Source organism: Conger conger, chromosome 9 (genome assembly GCF_963514075.1).
Source record: "Conger conger chromosome 9, fConCon1.1, whole genome shotgun sequence".
Classification (NCBI taxonomy): domain Eukaryota; kingdom Metazoa; phylum Chordata; class Actinopteri; order Anguilliformes; family Congridae; genus Conger; species Conger conger.
The window spans coordinates 34913187-34926407 of NC_083768.1; the positions used below are offsets into that span (position 1 = coordinate 34913187).

Consider the following 13221-nt stretch of genomic DNA (forward strand, 5'->3'; position numbering starts at 1 on the left):
AAAGGGACTCACAATGCAAGGCAATGGGACAAACAGAAACAGGGTGTTTGTAAGTCAGGGAAAGTTTTATTGCAGTCAAGACTGTAGGTTCAGATGTCTGAAGCAGACCAGGTTTTAAGCATAGGGCTCAAGGGCTGCCGCCTAGGGCAGCAGAAAAGCCAAGGCTGGGTCTGTGCTGAAGTTGTATGAAGATGAAGGTGTATGTTCCCATGCTGTCATCTTAAATTAGTGTCTAAGACATGTGCCTCACCGTGGATGATGGCATTTATTAAATATTTTTTATTAATGTTTTTCAATAAGCTGCAGATTTTACAGAATTTTTTTTTTTCCCCACACTGAAAAACGTGGAAAACAACACTGGTTATTCCAGCTTTGTTTATTTCATTCATTTAAAACTCGTGACAGGACGTCCCAGTCAAGAGAGCTCTTCCAGGTTCTCCGTGGTTGTGTGCACACACATTCTGCAGGGGAACAAGAACATATGCACCCACTCTCCATTTTTTTCACACCTAATCATAACTCCTAAAATAAAGATCTGAAATGTTGCAAATTCTCTTCAAATCATCCTTTTGCCAATGTATTTATTGTAATTTTGACTCCAGTTATGATATTTTTTGTGGTAACGCAGGCAGTTCTTTTGCTGGATATGCTCCTATTATGCTTCATGAGAGTGAAGCTGCAGCTATCTTTGCAAAAATTAAGCAAACTATAATGCCCTTGGACCTGATGGCCTGCGGGGAAGGGTGCTTATGGCTTGCTTCTTTCAACTTGCTTTTTTAATTGAATTGTTACATATATTGCCAGTCATGGAATACCAGTTATTCTGGTTCCTGAAGAGGCTAGAGCTTCATTGCAAAACGATTTCTAGCCAGTTTCTCTGACCAGCTTTCTCTGCAAGTGTATGGAATGGGTCATAGTCTACCTTTGGTGACTACATTGTGCTTTACCCACTGTGTGGTCGGAGTGACACTCTGACATTACTATTAACAAACATTTTCAGATGTCTGAAAGTTAAGCCAGAGTATTATTCTTAAATTTTAGTTCAGCTTTTGATACAGTGATCCTATATTGCAGAGGCTTTCTGATCTTGGTATCAATGGGGTTTCTTTTATGGACTAAAAGCATTATTTCCCATTGGCCCCAAACCTTGTCTAGTAAAGGTACAATTTTGGACTTCTAATGGTCAAGAGAGTAATTCCAGCAACACCCTCATACCACAACACTGTTTATCCCTCCCCTTCTCTGTGAACGCGATGACGTTGAAACCTCCACGCCATTGGCTGTGGCAATTAGAACCAATTTTCAACCAATGAGCTTGAATTACAACTGTACAATGTTTTGGTGCACAGTGTCGGTCCGTCAACTATCATTTAAGGACTATAAACGGAGAGTGAATTAACGTCAGTAAGCAATTCAATTTCAGAATAGAACTGTTCTCTTCTATTCCAGTGCACTCTTTTCCATAATGGTTAACATTGTATTTTAGTCCCTTATATGTTGTGCAAATAAGGTCCATGAGGAATAGCCTGTAAAATATACATTTTCAGTCATGCAGAGCCCTGTTTGAATCGCTCTGCCCTGTTAAACGTAGCCAGGCGAGGTGTGAACGCAATCGCACTTGCATGTGTGAAGGGTGTGACAGCAGGGCCCCCAGATAAATTCAAAGCTGCATTCAAAAAGAACCCCCCCCGACCCCAAGCTGTGCCATTTAGACTTTCATCTGCAGTGTGGGTGCTGGCTTCATGGGGCAGGTCCATGGTGAGGGTAACAATCGACACCTGAGGTGGTGGGTTCCTTCTTGCTGCCCGGACTCACACCCTGGCTGGACGCATATGTCCTCCTCATCCAGCAGCCTGCTGCAGTAAAATTGGTCGGCCTCCATCCCAGCCGCCTAGAGCGCAAGAGAGGGGGTGAGAGCACAAAGTCGCACAGTACTGGGGTTAGGGTTAGGATTAGGGTATTAGTATTGGGCGTGTCCTGGACAGCATTTGGGTATTTAAATGGTTGCCTGCGGTGAAAGGCAAAATACCTGAGTGGTGTGTGTGGCTCCCAGAAGCAGGTTTTTCAGACACATGCTATGTCATTGACTCATGAAATCTACCTGCTGTTTTAATATCTCTGACCTATCCAACAAATTGATTAACTGCTCTGATAGATCCTTCATTTCATTTCATTTCGGTTTCCGTTCATTAGCCAGCCAGCAAAGGATGGGCTCCTTCTCTGTGGATCGTTCTTAATACACGTCACAAACCATGTAAACTTGACTTGACATCAGGGCAAGCTGCCCATATAACTCAATGTATTTTGCCGCTAACAATATTGTTTTTCCAATCTCAGGTCAAGGACAAAGCATATAAATACAGTGATTACATTATGATTAATTTCTGCACAGTTTATGCTTTTTGCTATACACTGAACACAATTAAGTTTGAGGTCAAAAGATGTGCATGAGATGACAGATCAGCCTTTTATGTCCTGGTATTTCTATCTAGAAAAGGTGATATGTTACATTACATTTTACATTAATAGCATTTGGCAGATCAGCAACATACAGCTGATTTAGACTAAGCAGGAGACAATCCTCCCCTGGAGCAATGCAGGGTTAAGGGCCTTGCTCAAGGGCTCAATGGCTGTGCGGATTGTGGTGGCCCGATCAGGAATCGGTACACCACTGGAGTGGAACGGCCCGTGCGCCAAGCACTAGGAAATGTCATTAACCACGTGTATTTCCCCAGTTTGTATTTTGGCCTGCGACACGGGGAAAGACGCGTGAGGAATGTGAGGAAGAAATCATTAACCTTTCTTATTGGACAGGCGCAGCCGTACCGACTCCAAGAGAGAGAGAGAGGCCTTACAAAAGACGGGGCACAAACACAGAGCGGGGCTGAGTACGGAGGGAGACGGAGACGCAGCCCAGTGCTTAGAGAAATAGCCACGAACAACGGCAACACGGTGGAGCCGCGGTGCTTCGGAGGCTCGGGAAAAGGCGTGGGCGGAACGGACCACCCACAGTCTCCGACGGACCGGTGTACCTAATTTTTTGGCCGGTTACTGAGGAAGCAAGTTTTTGTTGGGACTTTGTGAAAGTGCCCTGAAGGCACGCCAGAAACATCCATCCATCCATCCATTATCTGAACCCGCTTATCCTGAACAGGGTCGCAGGGGGGCTGGAGCCTGTCCCAGCATACATTGGGCGAAAGGCAGGAATACACCCTGGACAGGTTGCCAGTCCATCACAGGGCACACACACCATTCACTCACACACTCATACCTACGGGCAATTTAGACTCTCCAATCAGCCTAACATGCATGTCTTTGGACTGTGGGAGGAAACCGGAGTACCCGGAGGAAACCCACGCAGACACGTGGAGAACATGCAAACTCCGCACAGAGAGGCCCCGGCCAACGGGGATTTGAACCCAGGACCTCCTTGCTGTGAGGCGGCAGTGCTACCCACTGCACCATCCGTGCCGCCCACGCCAGAAACAATTAAAATATAATTTTTGAGGAACTACTCTTGCTCTCTCTGCCTCTCTCTCCCCACGGGGCACCACAGGATCTTATTGTGGCGACACCGGGGATTGAACCAGCGACCTTGCGGGTCCCAGTCGTGTACCTTAACCACTACGCTACAGGCCACTCCTAAACTTAGAACATATGAAAACTTAGAACTTAGGTGAGCAAAAGTATAGGAACGTGTGACAGGTGTTTCTTGTTTCCCAGATGTGTCTTGTTAGATTGACTGGTTAAACAATACATAGTTTTGAATGTGTACTCTTGGTTTTAGCCTTGGGTTTTGCCTGTGAAGACTGCATTTGGGTTAGAAAAGATAAACCACCAACAACATTAAGACCAGAGAGCTGTCTTTGGGAGAAAAGCAAGTTATTTTGAAGCTTATAATTGATAATTAGTTGACATACATGCTTTGGTGATAGCTTGTACAACAATTTGGAATGTCCTGAAAAAGAAAGAAACCGCTGGTGGAGTGAGCAACAGGCAACAAACAGGTTGCCCAAGGAAAACAACAGTAGTTGATGACAGAAACATTGTGAGAGCTGTGAAGAGAAACCCCAAAAGATCAGTCAGTGACATCTCAATCGGCTGCTTGAAGAAGACTTACAGAGAGCAGAAATATAGAGGCCGTACCACAAGACGCAATCCACTCATCTGTAGTAAGAATCAGGAGGCGAGATTACAATTTGCAAAGAAGTATACACATAAGTTCTGGAACAAAGTTTTATGGACTGATGAGACGAAGATTGAACTACCAATGTGATGGAAAGGTGAAGTGTGGAGAAAGCTTCTGGAGTGTGGTGAGCCCACTCCAGAAACACTCACTAATCTTTATTGATGATGTAACTCATGATGGTAGCAGCAGGATGAATTCAGAAGTCTACAAACACATTCTGTCTGACAACTTATGAAGAAATGCATCCAAACTAATTGGGAGGAACACTGCCAACACTACAAAATACTACATTAGGGAGAAGTGGAAGGGTTTAGACTGGTCTAGTTAATCACCAGACCTTAACCCAATTTAGCATCCATTTCACCTGCTGAAGAGGAGATTAAAGGAAAAACCCTCCAGAAACAAACAACAACTGAAAGAGGCTGAGGTAAAAGCCTGGAAAAGCATCACAAAAGAAGAATGTTTGGTGATGTCAATGAGTTGCAGGCTTGATGCAGTTATTGCAAACAATGGGTATGGTACCAAAAAAGAAAGTGTTATTTACTTTCATTTACATAAATACTCTGTTCTAATACATTTGCTCACATCATAATTGGGTGGTCTGATACCAAAGGTACTATATTCTACACATCTATGTGTAAATACCAGGAAATTCAGAACTCGTCTCATGTTCATCTTTATATCTGGGGTGACATGGCTCAGACAGTAAGAACAGTCGTCTGGCAGTCGGAGGGTTGCTGGTTCGATCCCCCGCCCTGGCTGTGTCGAAGTGTCCCTGAGCAAGACACCTAACCCCCAAATGCTCCTGACAAGTTGGTTGGGGCCTTGCGTGACAGCCAATCGCTGTGTATGAATGGGTGAATGGAGAAGCATCAATTGTACAGTGCTTTGGATAAAGGTGCTATATAAATGCCTGCCATTTGCCATTTATATCTCAACCCCAAATGTACTGAGTGCATTGCAAAAACAAAGGAATTGGCCTTGCTGTTTTAGCGTTAGTGAGTAAACTGTGTGATTACACCTGCTGAGTTATATGACTGTTATATGAAAGCTGATATTGACTGGGCACCATCATATTTTTTTAAATGGATGCCATGTCATCTAACCCCTGTGTTTCACTGCAAAAAATAAATGGGTTGCTTTGGCTGCTTGTCCTCCAACACATCGTCATCAAGTAAATTGTGACGTGATTAAGAACAATCCACATCTGGGTTTTTCTGTGTTTTCGTTTTTTTTTTACAATTTCAGTGTTTTCCCCCCCGCCCCCCCACCAATGACCCCACATGTGCCTACTTAGCAACACCCCTACTTAAAATCTGCTACAGTGCCACACTGCTTGAAATTATGGCAGAACAGAACAGACCAAAAAAAAAAATGACATGGGAGCCACCACACCTCTCCATCACATATGGTTCATATTTGGCATAACGTTTGGGCTGTGTTCAACTGACCTTGGCCTGCTCCACTGCTCTTGAGGGGAGGTGCAGACGGGGGTAGACATATATACCACCCATCACCGGCTGACAAATCACCCCGGGTAGACCTCCAAGGACATCCTGGGCCAGACGAATGTTCCAGGCCAGCAGGTTCCGTCTGCACAGGACCTCCTGATGGAAGAGGCAAAAGTTCAGTCCAATGGAAGTGCTGTGCAGGTGGGGACGGGTTGAATTCCAGGTGGGACACCAATGTTAAGCTAAGTATTTCACCTATAACTGCATTGTCATGTTTCAGGTCTGTCTTGCCCTCTTATGTTTTATCATTTGTCTTAGTCACGTATTGTCTTATCATGTATTATGTTAGTCTAGGTTTGTCATGTTGTTTAGTTTGTTTCTTGTTACGATTCATTTTCTTGTCATGTCTAGTTATGTTTTGTTACGAGTATTTTACCTTGTTATGTTGAGTGGTTATTGTCTTAGTTCGTTTAGTGTTATGTTTTAATTTATGTTTATTGTTACGCAGACTGGTCGTTGTTTAAACATACACTTTTACATGTCTTTCCGCAAACCTTGCGTTCCAGCTTTCTCTCTCTCTCTTTCTGTCACTCACACCCTAATTGTTTCTATTTGTCCATTTACTAAAACTACTAATGCTAGATCAGGATTGGGTAAAACTAACAGACTAATCATGTGTTCATGTTACCTTACGTTTCTCGTGCATGTCATTTACTAATTTACTAATGCTAGGGCAGGATAGGTTTATTACTAACGATTACTAATTACCTTGTTAAACTTGTCATCCATCGCACCTGTTTTCCATTCCCTTGCTGCTCTCTAACTAATTGTCTACACCTGTCTACAACTGCATTTATAGCCCAGTCGCACTTCTGCTCGTTGCAAAATTGTCTGCCTCTTGTCTGTCAGAGCAACTCTTGAGCATTATAACTCTTGAGCATTATAACTCTTGAGCATTATAACTCTTGAGCATTATAACTATTGATTACACGTTAAGATCCAAGCCTGTTTATCGACCACTGTTGTTTTCTGTTTCGTTGACCATCGCTTGTTTTTGATCACGTCCTCGCCTACTGTTTTTGTACCTTTGCCTCACTGTTTGTTTTATGGTTTCGACTTCCGCATCGCCCTCGACTACGACTCAGCCTGCCGCCCGCCTGTTCTTCTGCCCCACTGACAGCTCTCCTGCTACCGGACCTCCCTGCCCGTCTACTGACTACGAGTTTGCCTCTTCCCTCGGCACCGTGTTTTTTTATTGTTTATTGTTTTATTGGCTGGATCTACGTGTATGGACTTTGTTTTGACTACGCTCCTGGGATTCGTCCCGAATAAAGCCCTGACGGGACTTTATTTCACTATTGTTTCTGAGTCGTGCATTTTGGGTCCAACCCCCACGCACCCGTCTCATGCATTATGGAAATCCGGCAGCTGTGAAGAGTAAATATTAACATTTTTTCATTGGAAGTCATGAACATGCCAATTCATCACATAACTAGAGACACATATCAATATAATTACTGTAACATACATCCCCAGTCAAAAGTGCTGTAATTACTACATGGTGAAACCAAAATGTATAAACATTGCCTTTAATAAAAACTGTGAGCCTGCACTTGTGTGAAATATTTGATTACAAACATCCATCCATTATCTTAACCCACTTATCCTGAACAGGGTCGCAGGGGGGCTGGAGCCTATCCCAGCATACATTGGGTGAAAGGCAGGAATACAACCTGGACAGGTCACCAGTCCACCGCAGGGCACACACACCATTCATTCACACACTCATACCCACAGGCAATTTTGACTCTCCAATCAGCCTAACTTGCATGTCTTTGGACTGTGGGAGGAAACCGGAGTACCCAGAGGAAACCCACGCAAACACAGCGAGAACATGCAAACTCCGTACAGAGAGGCCCCGGCCAACGGGGATTTGAACCCAGGACCTCCGTGCTGTGAGGCGGCAGTGCTACCCACTGCACCATCTGTGCTGCCCTATCTATTGCCCTATCTATTAGCTGTTTAATTGTTGGGGAAAAAGAGAAGCCAGTCCTGTCTGTTCTCTTTTTTTAAATCTTATGGGCTGTGGGGTCTCACCTCTGAATATGTGGGGTATGAGGGATCTCCGACCTGCGGGGGGTCAGCCAAGATGTCCAGAGCAATCTGGCCCATTACGGAAGAGCATGACATGGTGGAGACGAGTGTGTGTGTCAACTGCATGACTGCCGGGTTGACATTCAGAAGCTCCATGTAACCTCCACGCAGTCCAAATCTGGGAAGGAACATTTTGGCTGATTCTTTTACATGGTTACTTCTTCACACAGATGATGGGGTGCTGTACAGCTTTCTCTGACACAACATGTGAAAGATCACATAGATGAAATTGTGCCTTTCCTAATGACAGTGTTTTTACAGATATATTTCTGAAGTATTAGACCCCAGTAGAGCGTATTCTCAGTGCTTTCAGCAGGTGCAACTGCTGGTTTTATTGTTTCAGTGCATTTGAGAGTTGCAAGTCTCCATTGAATTAAAAATAAAATTAAGAAAAATGATCAGAAATTAGAGTTATTAGATGGAGATTAAAGGAGTCTGGGTTCAAGGAGTTACTGCACACACATATATTTTTATCTAACTACAGATACAATTCAGATAAGATAAATGTTGAATGGCAAAATGTTTGCAGAAATATTTGAAAGCACAGTTAATAATCTAATTTGATCGTATGTGTTTTGTGAATGAGGCCCAATGTGTACAGTATGTGGAAACCCAAACTGAGATGAGCATCAACCTTGACCTTGACCTCATTTGGTTGCTTGAGAAAACTCCTCCAGACATTCCTGGACACAAATGTTGGACGAGGGAGTTTTTTCTCCACTATCACCTCTGGCTTTCTTTATGGGGGTTTTAAGCCAGGGTGTACCGCAAGTATATTGTGCCAAGTTATTTGTAAATTGTGCAATATGAGTATAATTGAATTGATTCATTGATTACCTGGCTTTGAAGGCCAGGGTTTGGAAGCATCTAGAAAGCATTACAAAGGCAGTAGTGAGGTCTGTACAGTACCAAAAAAAAAGAAGTAAGTGCGCAATGTTGTTTGTTAAACTACAGAGATGCAAGAAGATGTATAAGATCCCACAAGTCCCCTGACTCACTCTCCCATGAAGCCCTTGGAAATTGAGTGAAATGAAGCCATCTCCACTGTGTCTGAGTACTCTGGCCCCATCTCAAACAAGATCTTCTTGTAGGAGATAAACTCACAGCCCTCCATGTGCACAATGTCCTGGTACACCTGTCTCATAAAAGAGGAATTTCAGTGTAATGAAACATCATCAACACCCGTATTTGCCAAAAGTTCATTGGCAGTCCATAAACCTGGAATCAAAAATGAGCACATTGAGTTGCTTTCTGTATGAAATGTGCTATATAAACAACATTTGATGTGAAAGACCCTGATTGTAGAATGCATCTGAAAGTCAGACTATGTCTAAATTATTCTGATATACAAATCAGAATACCATTAGAGTGGAATGTCTGTTCAATAACTGCATTTCTGGTTCGGTGTTTATGCTGCAAAAAAGTGAAAAAAAGAACATTGTGCACCTCATCAGCTAACAGGAAGAGCTTCTCTTCAGCAGCAAACCGAATCACATCTTCAATCGACTCTCTGCTCTGAATATGTCCTTTCGGCAAAGGAGAAAATAATGTCATTTAAACACATTGTAAGATCTCCGGAAAATGCTAAGTTATTCCTGGACACAATCCAAATATCTCTTCAAAAATAAATTCCAATGAGAGCACCTACGCATGTCGGATTTAGTTCTTAAATTTGGCACCTGTGGGATTTCCAGGATTTGTGACATACAGAGCTCTGGGGCTACAGTGACTCCTTGCGGCATGGAGGACTCTGCGCATCTCCTCCACTTTCAGACACCGGCCTTCTTCCTCACAGAGATGATAGGGCACCATCACTGTACCCTGCATTGCCAGCATCAGATTGAAACTGCTGTAGTTGGGTAGTGGGGCTAGAATCCCTGTTTGGGACAGGCCTTTTCCATAGGACAGAAGCTTCAAAATAACCTGATTATGGAGGAAAGAGCAGACCAAGTCTTCACACAGATTCATTATTAAATTTTCAAATTGCTGCTTTTCTCCAATGGTAGCACAACAAAAGCTATGTATATCAATTACGAATTTGTCATTAAAGAGCACAGCAAATTTGGACACAGATACAAAGCAGTGTCTGTTCTCACCATAAGAGCTGACTGAGAGCCATTGCAGATGAGGATGTTGTCGGGGTTAGAAGGTATCCCCCCATCCCGTCGCAAGATAAAATCGGACACATTGCGTTTCACATGAGCGACACCACACGGTACTGTATATGCACCTGAGGACAGACGGACACACACACAACTTGTCATACGAATAGAACAAGTGTCTCATGTCATTGTACATGTACACACACAAAAATAGGATATCAAAATATAATAGTCTGTCACATACACACATTGCTCATTAGCGGCACAGAGGCGATTTACTGTACATTTACACATACAAGTATAAAATATAGTCTGCCACATACAGACATTGCTGAGTATCTCATACACAACTGCATGTAAATACAAAAACATAAATAGGGTCATTTTTGCTCATGCATACAGAGGCTAATTAAAAATAATACACAAACACCTTACCCACACTCCCTCCGTCACACTGTTTCAGGAATCTCTGAGCCCTCATTTGAACATCCACTGGGAGCCTCTCACTGTGGAGAAGCTCAGGGTAAAGGCAAGCAGCAGTGACCTGAGCAACCAGTCACACAGAGGAAAAGAAAGGAAGATCCTGACCCAAAATCTCAACCATTCAGACAAGCTATTAGTATTATCAATGTCATAAAAAAAACAGTCTAGGGCAGAGCTGCCCAACCTTGCTCCTAAAGTTGTACCATCCTGTAGGTTTCAATCAAAAACTAAAGCACACCTCATTCAGCAGCTTGAGCTGCTAATTAGTAGAATCAGTTGTGCCAAATTGAGGTTGAAAGAAAAGCTACAGGATGTAGATATCCGGGAACATGTGCATTCAAGACAGTGATTCAGCAGTTTCAATGTTTAGTGGAAGGCCATTCCAGAGTCAAATTGCGCTGGCCCTCCTAGTGCAGTAGATTTTATGAAATTTACAACTGTGGATGTAAAAATATAATTAACGTATTGATGCAAACAAGTAAATTAATGACCAAACACCAGCATACACACTGTCCATGCAGAAACTGAGTTAGACTGCGACTTGCAATCCTGTGTGAAGGCACAGACGTGGTGGTACCTGGCGTACAAAGGAGATCGGTTTAATTCCCATCCTGTGAGCATCACCCCAGCTGGCATCGATGATGCGTTTGGATGGTTTCTGTTCCCACTGCAGAGTGAAGAGGTACCGAAGCTGATTGGAGCCAGTCGCACGTCATTCAAATTCAGTTTCATGTTTTTACCATGTTTATTTTGTATTTTGCACAATGTAAGGTGACCTTGAGTGTCTAGAAAGGCGCCACTTCAAATAAAATGTAGAATTATTATTATTATTATTATTAGTTAAGATCATGAAGAGCCGTCAGACTTCAAGTTTCAATATTAAGAATGACAATGTACCAAATGCACTCACTATGACAAAGCTCTCTGATCATGTAACGATGGCTTTGATGAGTTTATTACCAGTTCATCGAGGGCACGTGACCCAAATTTATTTCAACTTGCATTACTCATTGGGCATGGTCGGCATTGGATTGCCACAATCCTTACAAATTATTCAATTAGTGGTCAGTTGAAACAATTATTCAAGCAACTATGTCTATTGGGCCTCATTTATCAATGCTTTAGTAAAGTTGTTGTGCGTAAATGTTCTCATAGATCAAGCCAAACTAAAAAGATTTTGGCAGATTGACCAAAATTTGGGGAATGCTGATTTCCCTCATGCGGGCGGCATGGATGGTGCAGTGGGTAGCACTGCCGCCTAACAGCAAGGAGGTCCTGGGTTCGAATCCCCGTCGGCCGGGGCCTCTCTGTGCGGAGTTTGCATGTTCTCCCCGTGTCTGCGTGGGTTTCCTCCGGGAACTCCGGTTTCCTCCCACAGTCCAAAGACATGCATGTTAGGCTGATTGGAGAGTCTAAATTGCCCATAGGTATGAGTGTGTGGGTGAATGGTGTGTGTGCCCTGTGATGGACTGGCGACCTGTCCAGGGTGTATTCCTGCCTTTCGCCCAATGTATGCTGGGATAGGCTCCAGCCCCCCTGCGACCCTGTTCAGGATAAGCGGGTTAAGATAATGGATGGATGGATGGATGGATGGATGGATGATTTCCCTCATTTGAGTCGTATGTTTTGGCTACCAATCACTCAATTCAAAAAGTGCGTTCACAGCCCAGCTGATTCACACTCATGCTCCTGAAACCCCATAAAAAGGCAAATGATACAAACTCATGATCACAATAGAAGTAAGAGCATTCAAATGCTGAAAGGCAGAATTTCTCCAACGCAGAAGCTGAAGTGATCTGGAAGATAACAGTGGAGCCAAGACAGTGTCTGAGACACTGTTACGGCTCGGTTTCCCTCCGAGTTGGCAATATAATAACCTGAGTGCCTTAATGCAGTGGTTTTCAACCTCAGTTCAACCTGAGGTTTTGCATGTTTGGGCTTAAGACTATTCCCAGCTAACAAGTCTGGCTAAATTGTGAACTTGTTTCATGAAATCGAAAGGCCTGGGTTTCTCCAAAAATGTCAGCAGACTAATTGTTACCATTAGCCACATAGGGGAGACCGGGGCACAACCTAACACTTCATAAAAAAAATGTATACACATTAAAGTAAATATGGTTTCTCCAACAAGAGAGAATGCTATGATTATAGAACATCACTACAGTTCTAATTCCTGATGATTACAGTTCAATCGAAAGTAGCAGAAGTGAAACTGTTGAAATGTGCCCCGACTACAGGCCAAGCTGTAACAGTCCTGGGGCGCATTATAACAATTTATATTACAACAAAAAGCTTTACAGGGGCATCTCAAAAAATGTGAATTTAGTGGAAAAGTTCATTTTTTTCCATAATTTAATTCAAAAAATGAAACCTTCATATATTCTAGATTCATTACACAAGTAAAATATTTAAAGTTGAAAGCTGTTTTTTGTTTTAATCTGGCCATTAATCTTTACGATTTATAGCTCATGAAAATATTACAATATTACATAAGACCAATCAAAAAAGGATTTATAATACAGAAATGTCGACCTTCTGAAAAGTCTGTTCATTTATGCACTTAATGCACTTAATACTTGGTCGGGGCTTCTTTTGTTCAAATTACTGCATCGATGCGGTGTGGCATGGAGGCACAATCAGCCTGTGGCACTGCTGAGGTGTTATGGAAGCCCAGGTTGCTTTGATAGCGGCCTTCAGCTCGACTGTATTGTTGGGTCTGGTGTCTCTCATCTTCCTTTTGACAAGGCAAGGTTCAGGTCAGGCGAGTTGGCTGGCCAATCAAGCACAGTAATGCCATGGCCAGCAAACCAGTTACTAGTAGTTTTGGCACTGTGGGCAGGTG

General features: G+C 43.1%; 1 protein-coding gene across 1 annotated transcript; it reads right to left on the bottom strand.

Annotated features, from left to right (window-relative positions):
- Nucleotides 1-1708: 1708 nt before the first annotated feature.
- Nucleotides 1709-13005, bottom strand: LOC133137639 (alanine aminotransferase 2-like). Its single transcript, XM_061255979.1, has 10 exons — nt 12985-13005; nt 10957-11070; nt 10332-10440; nt 9891-10024; nt 9474-9717; nt 9241-9320; nt 8793-8929; nt 7738-7912; nt 5641-5796; nt 1709-1891 (listed from the first exon to the last, which is right to left on the bottom strand). Exons 1-10 carry the CDS (start codon nt 13003-13005, stop codon nt 1709-1711), a joined length of 1353 nt encoding a protein of 450 aa, XP_061111963.1.
- Nucleotides 13006-13221: the final 216 nt, after the last annotated feature.

What these genes read in the sequence shown, in the direction of transcription:
- LOC133137639 (XM_061255979.1), bottom strand. Translation starts at nt 13,005, where the DNA reads ATGCCACACCGCATCGATGCA. An exon ending in AAATCCTGGAAATCCCACAG is followed by an intron (nt 9,321 to 9,473) that starts GTGCCAAATTTA and finishes CTTTGCCGAAAG; the next exon opens with GACATATTCAGAGCAGAGAG. An exon ending in CATACCCCACATATTCAGAG is followed by an intron (nt 5,797 to 7,737) that starts GTGAGACCCCAC and finishes CTCTTCCATCAG; the next exon opens with GAGGTCCTGTGCAGACGGAA.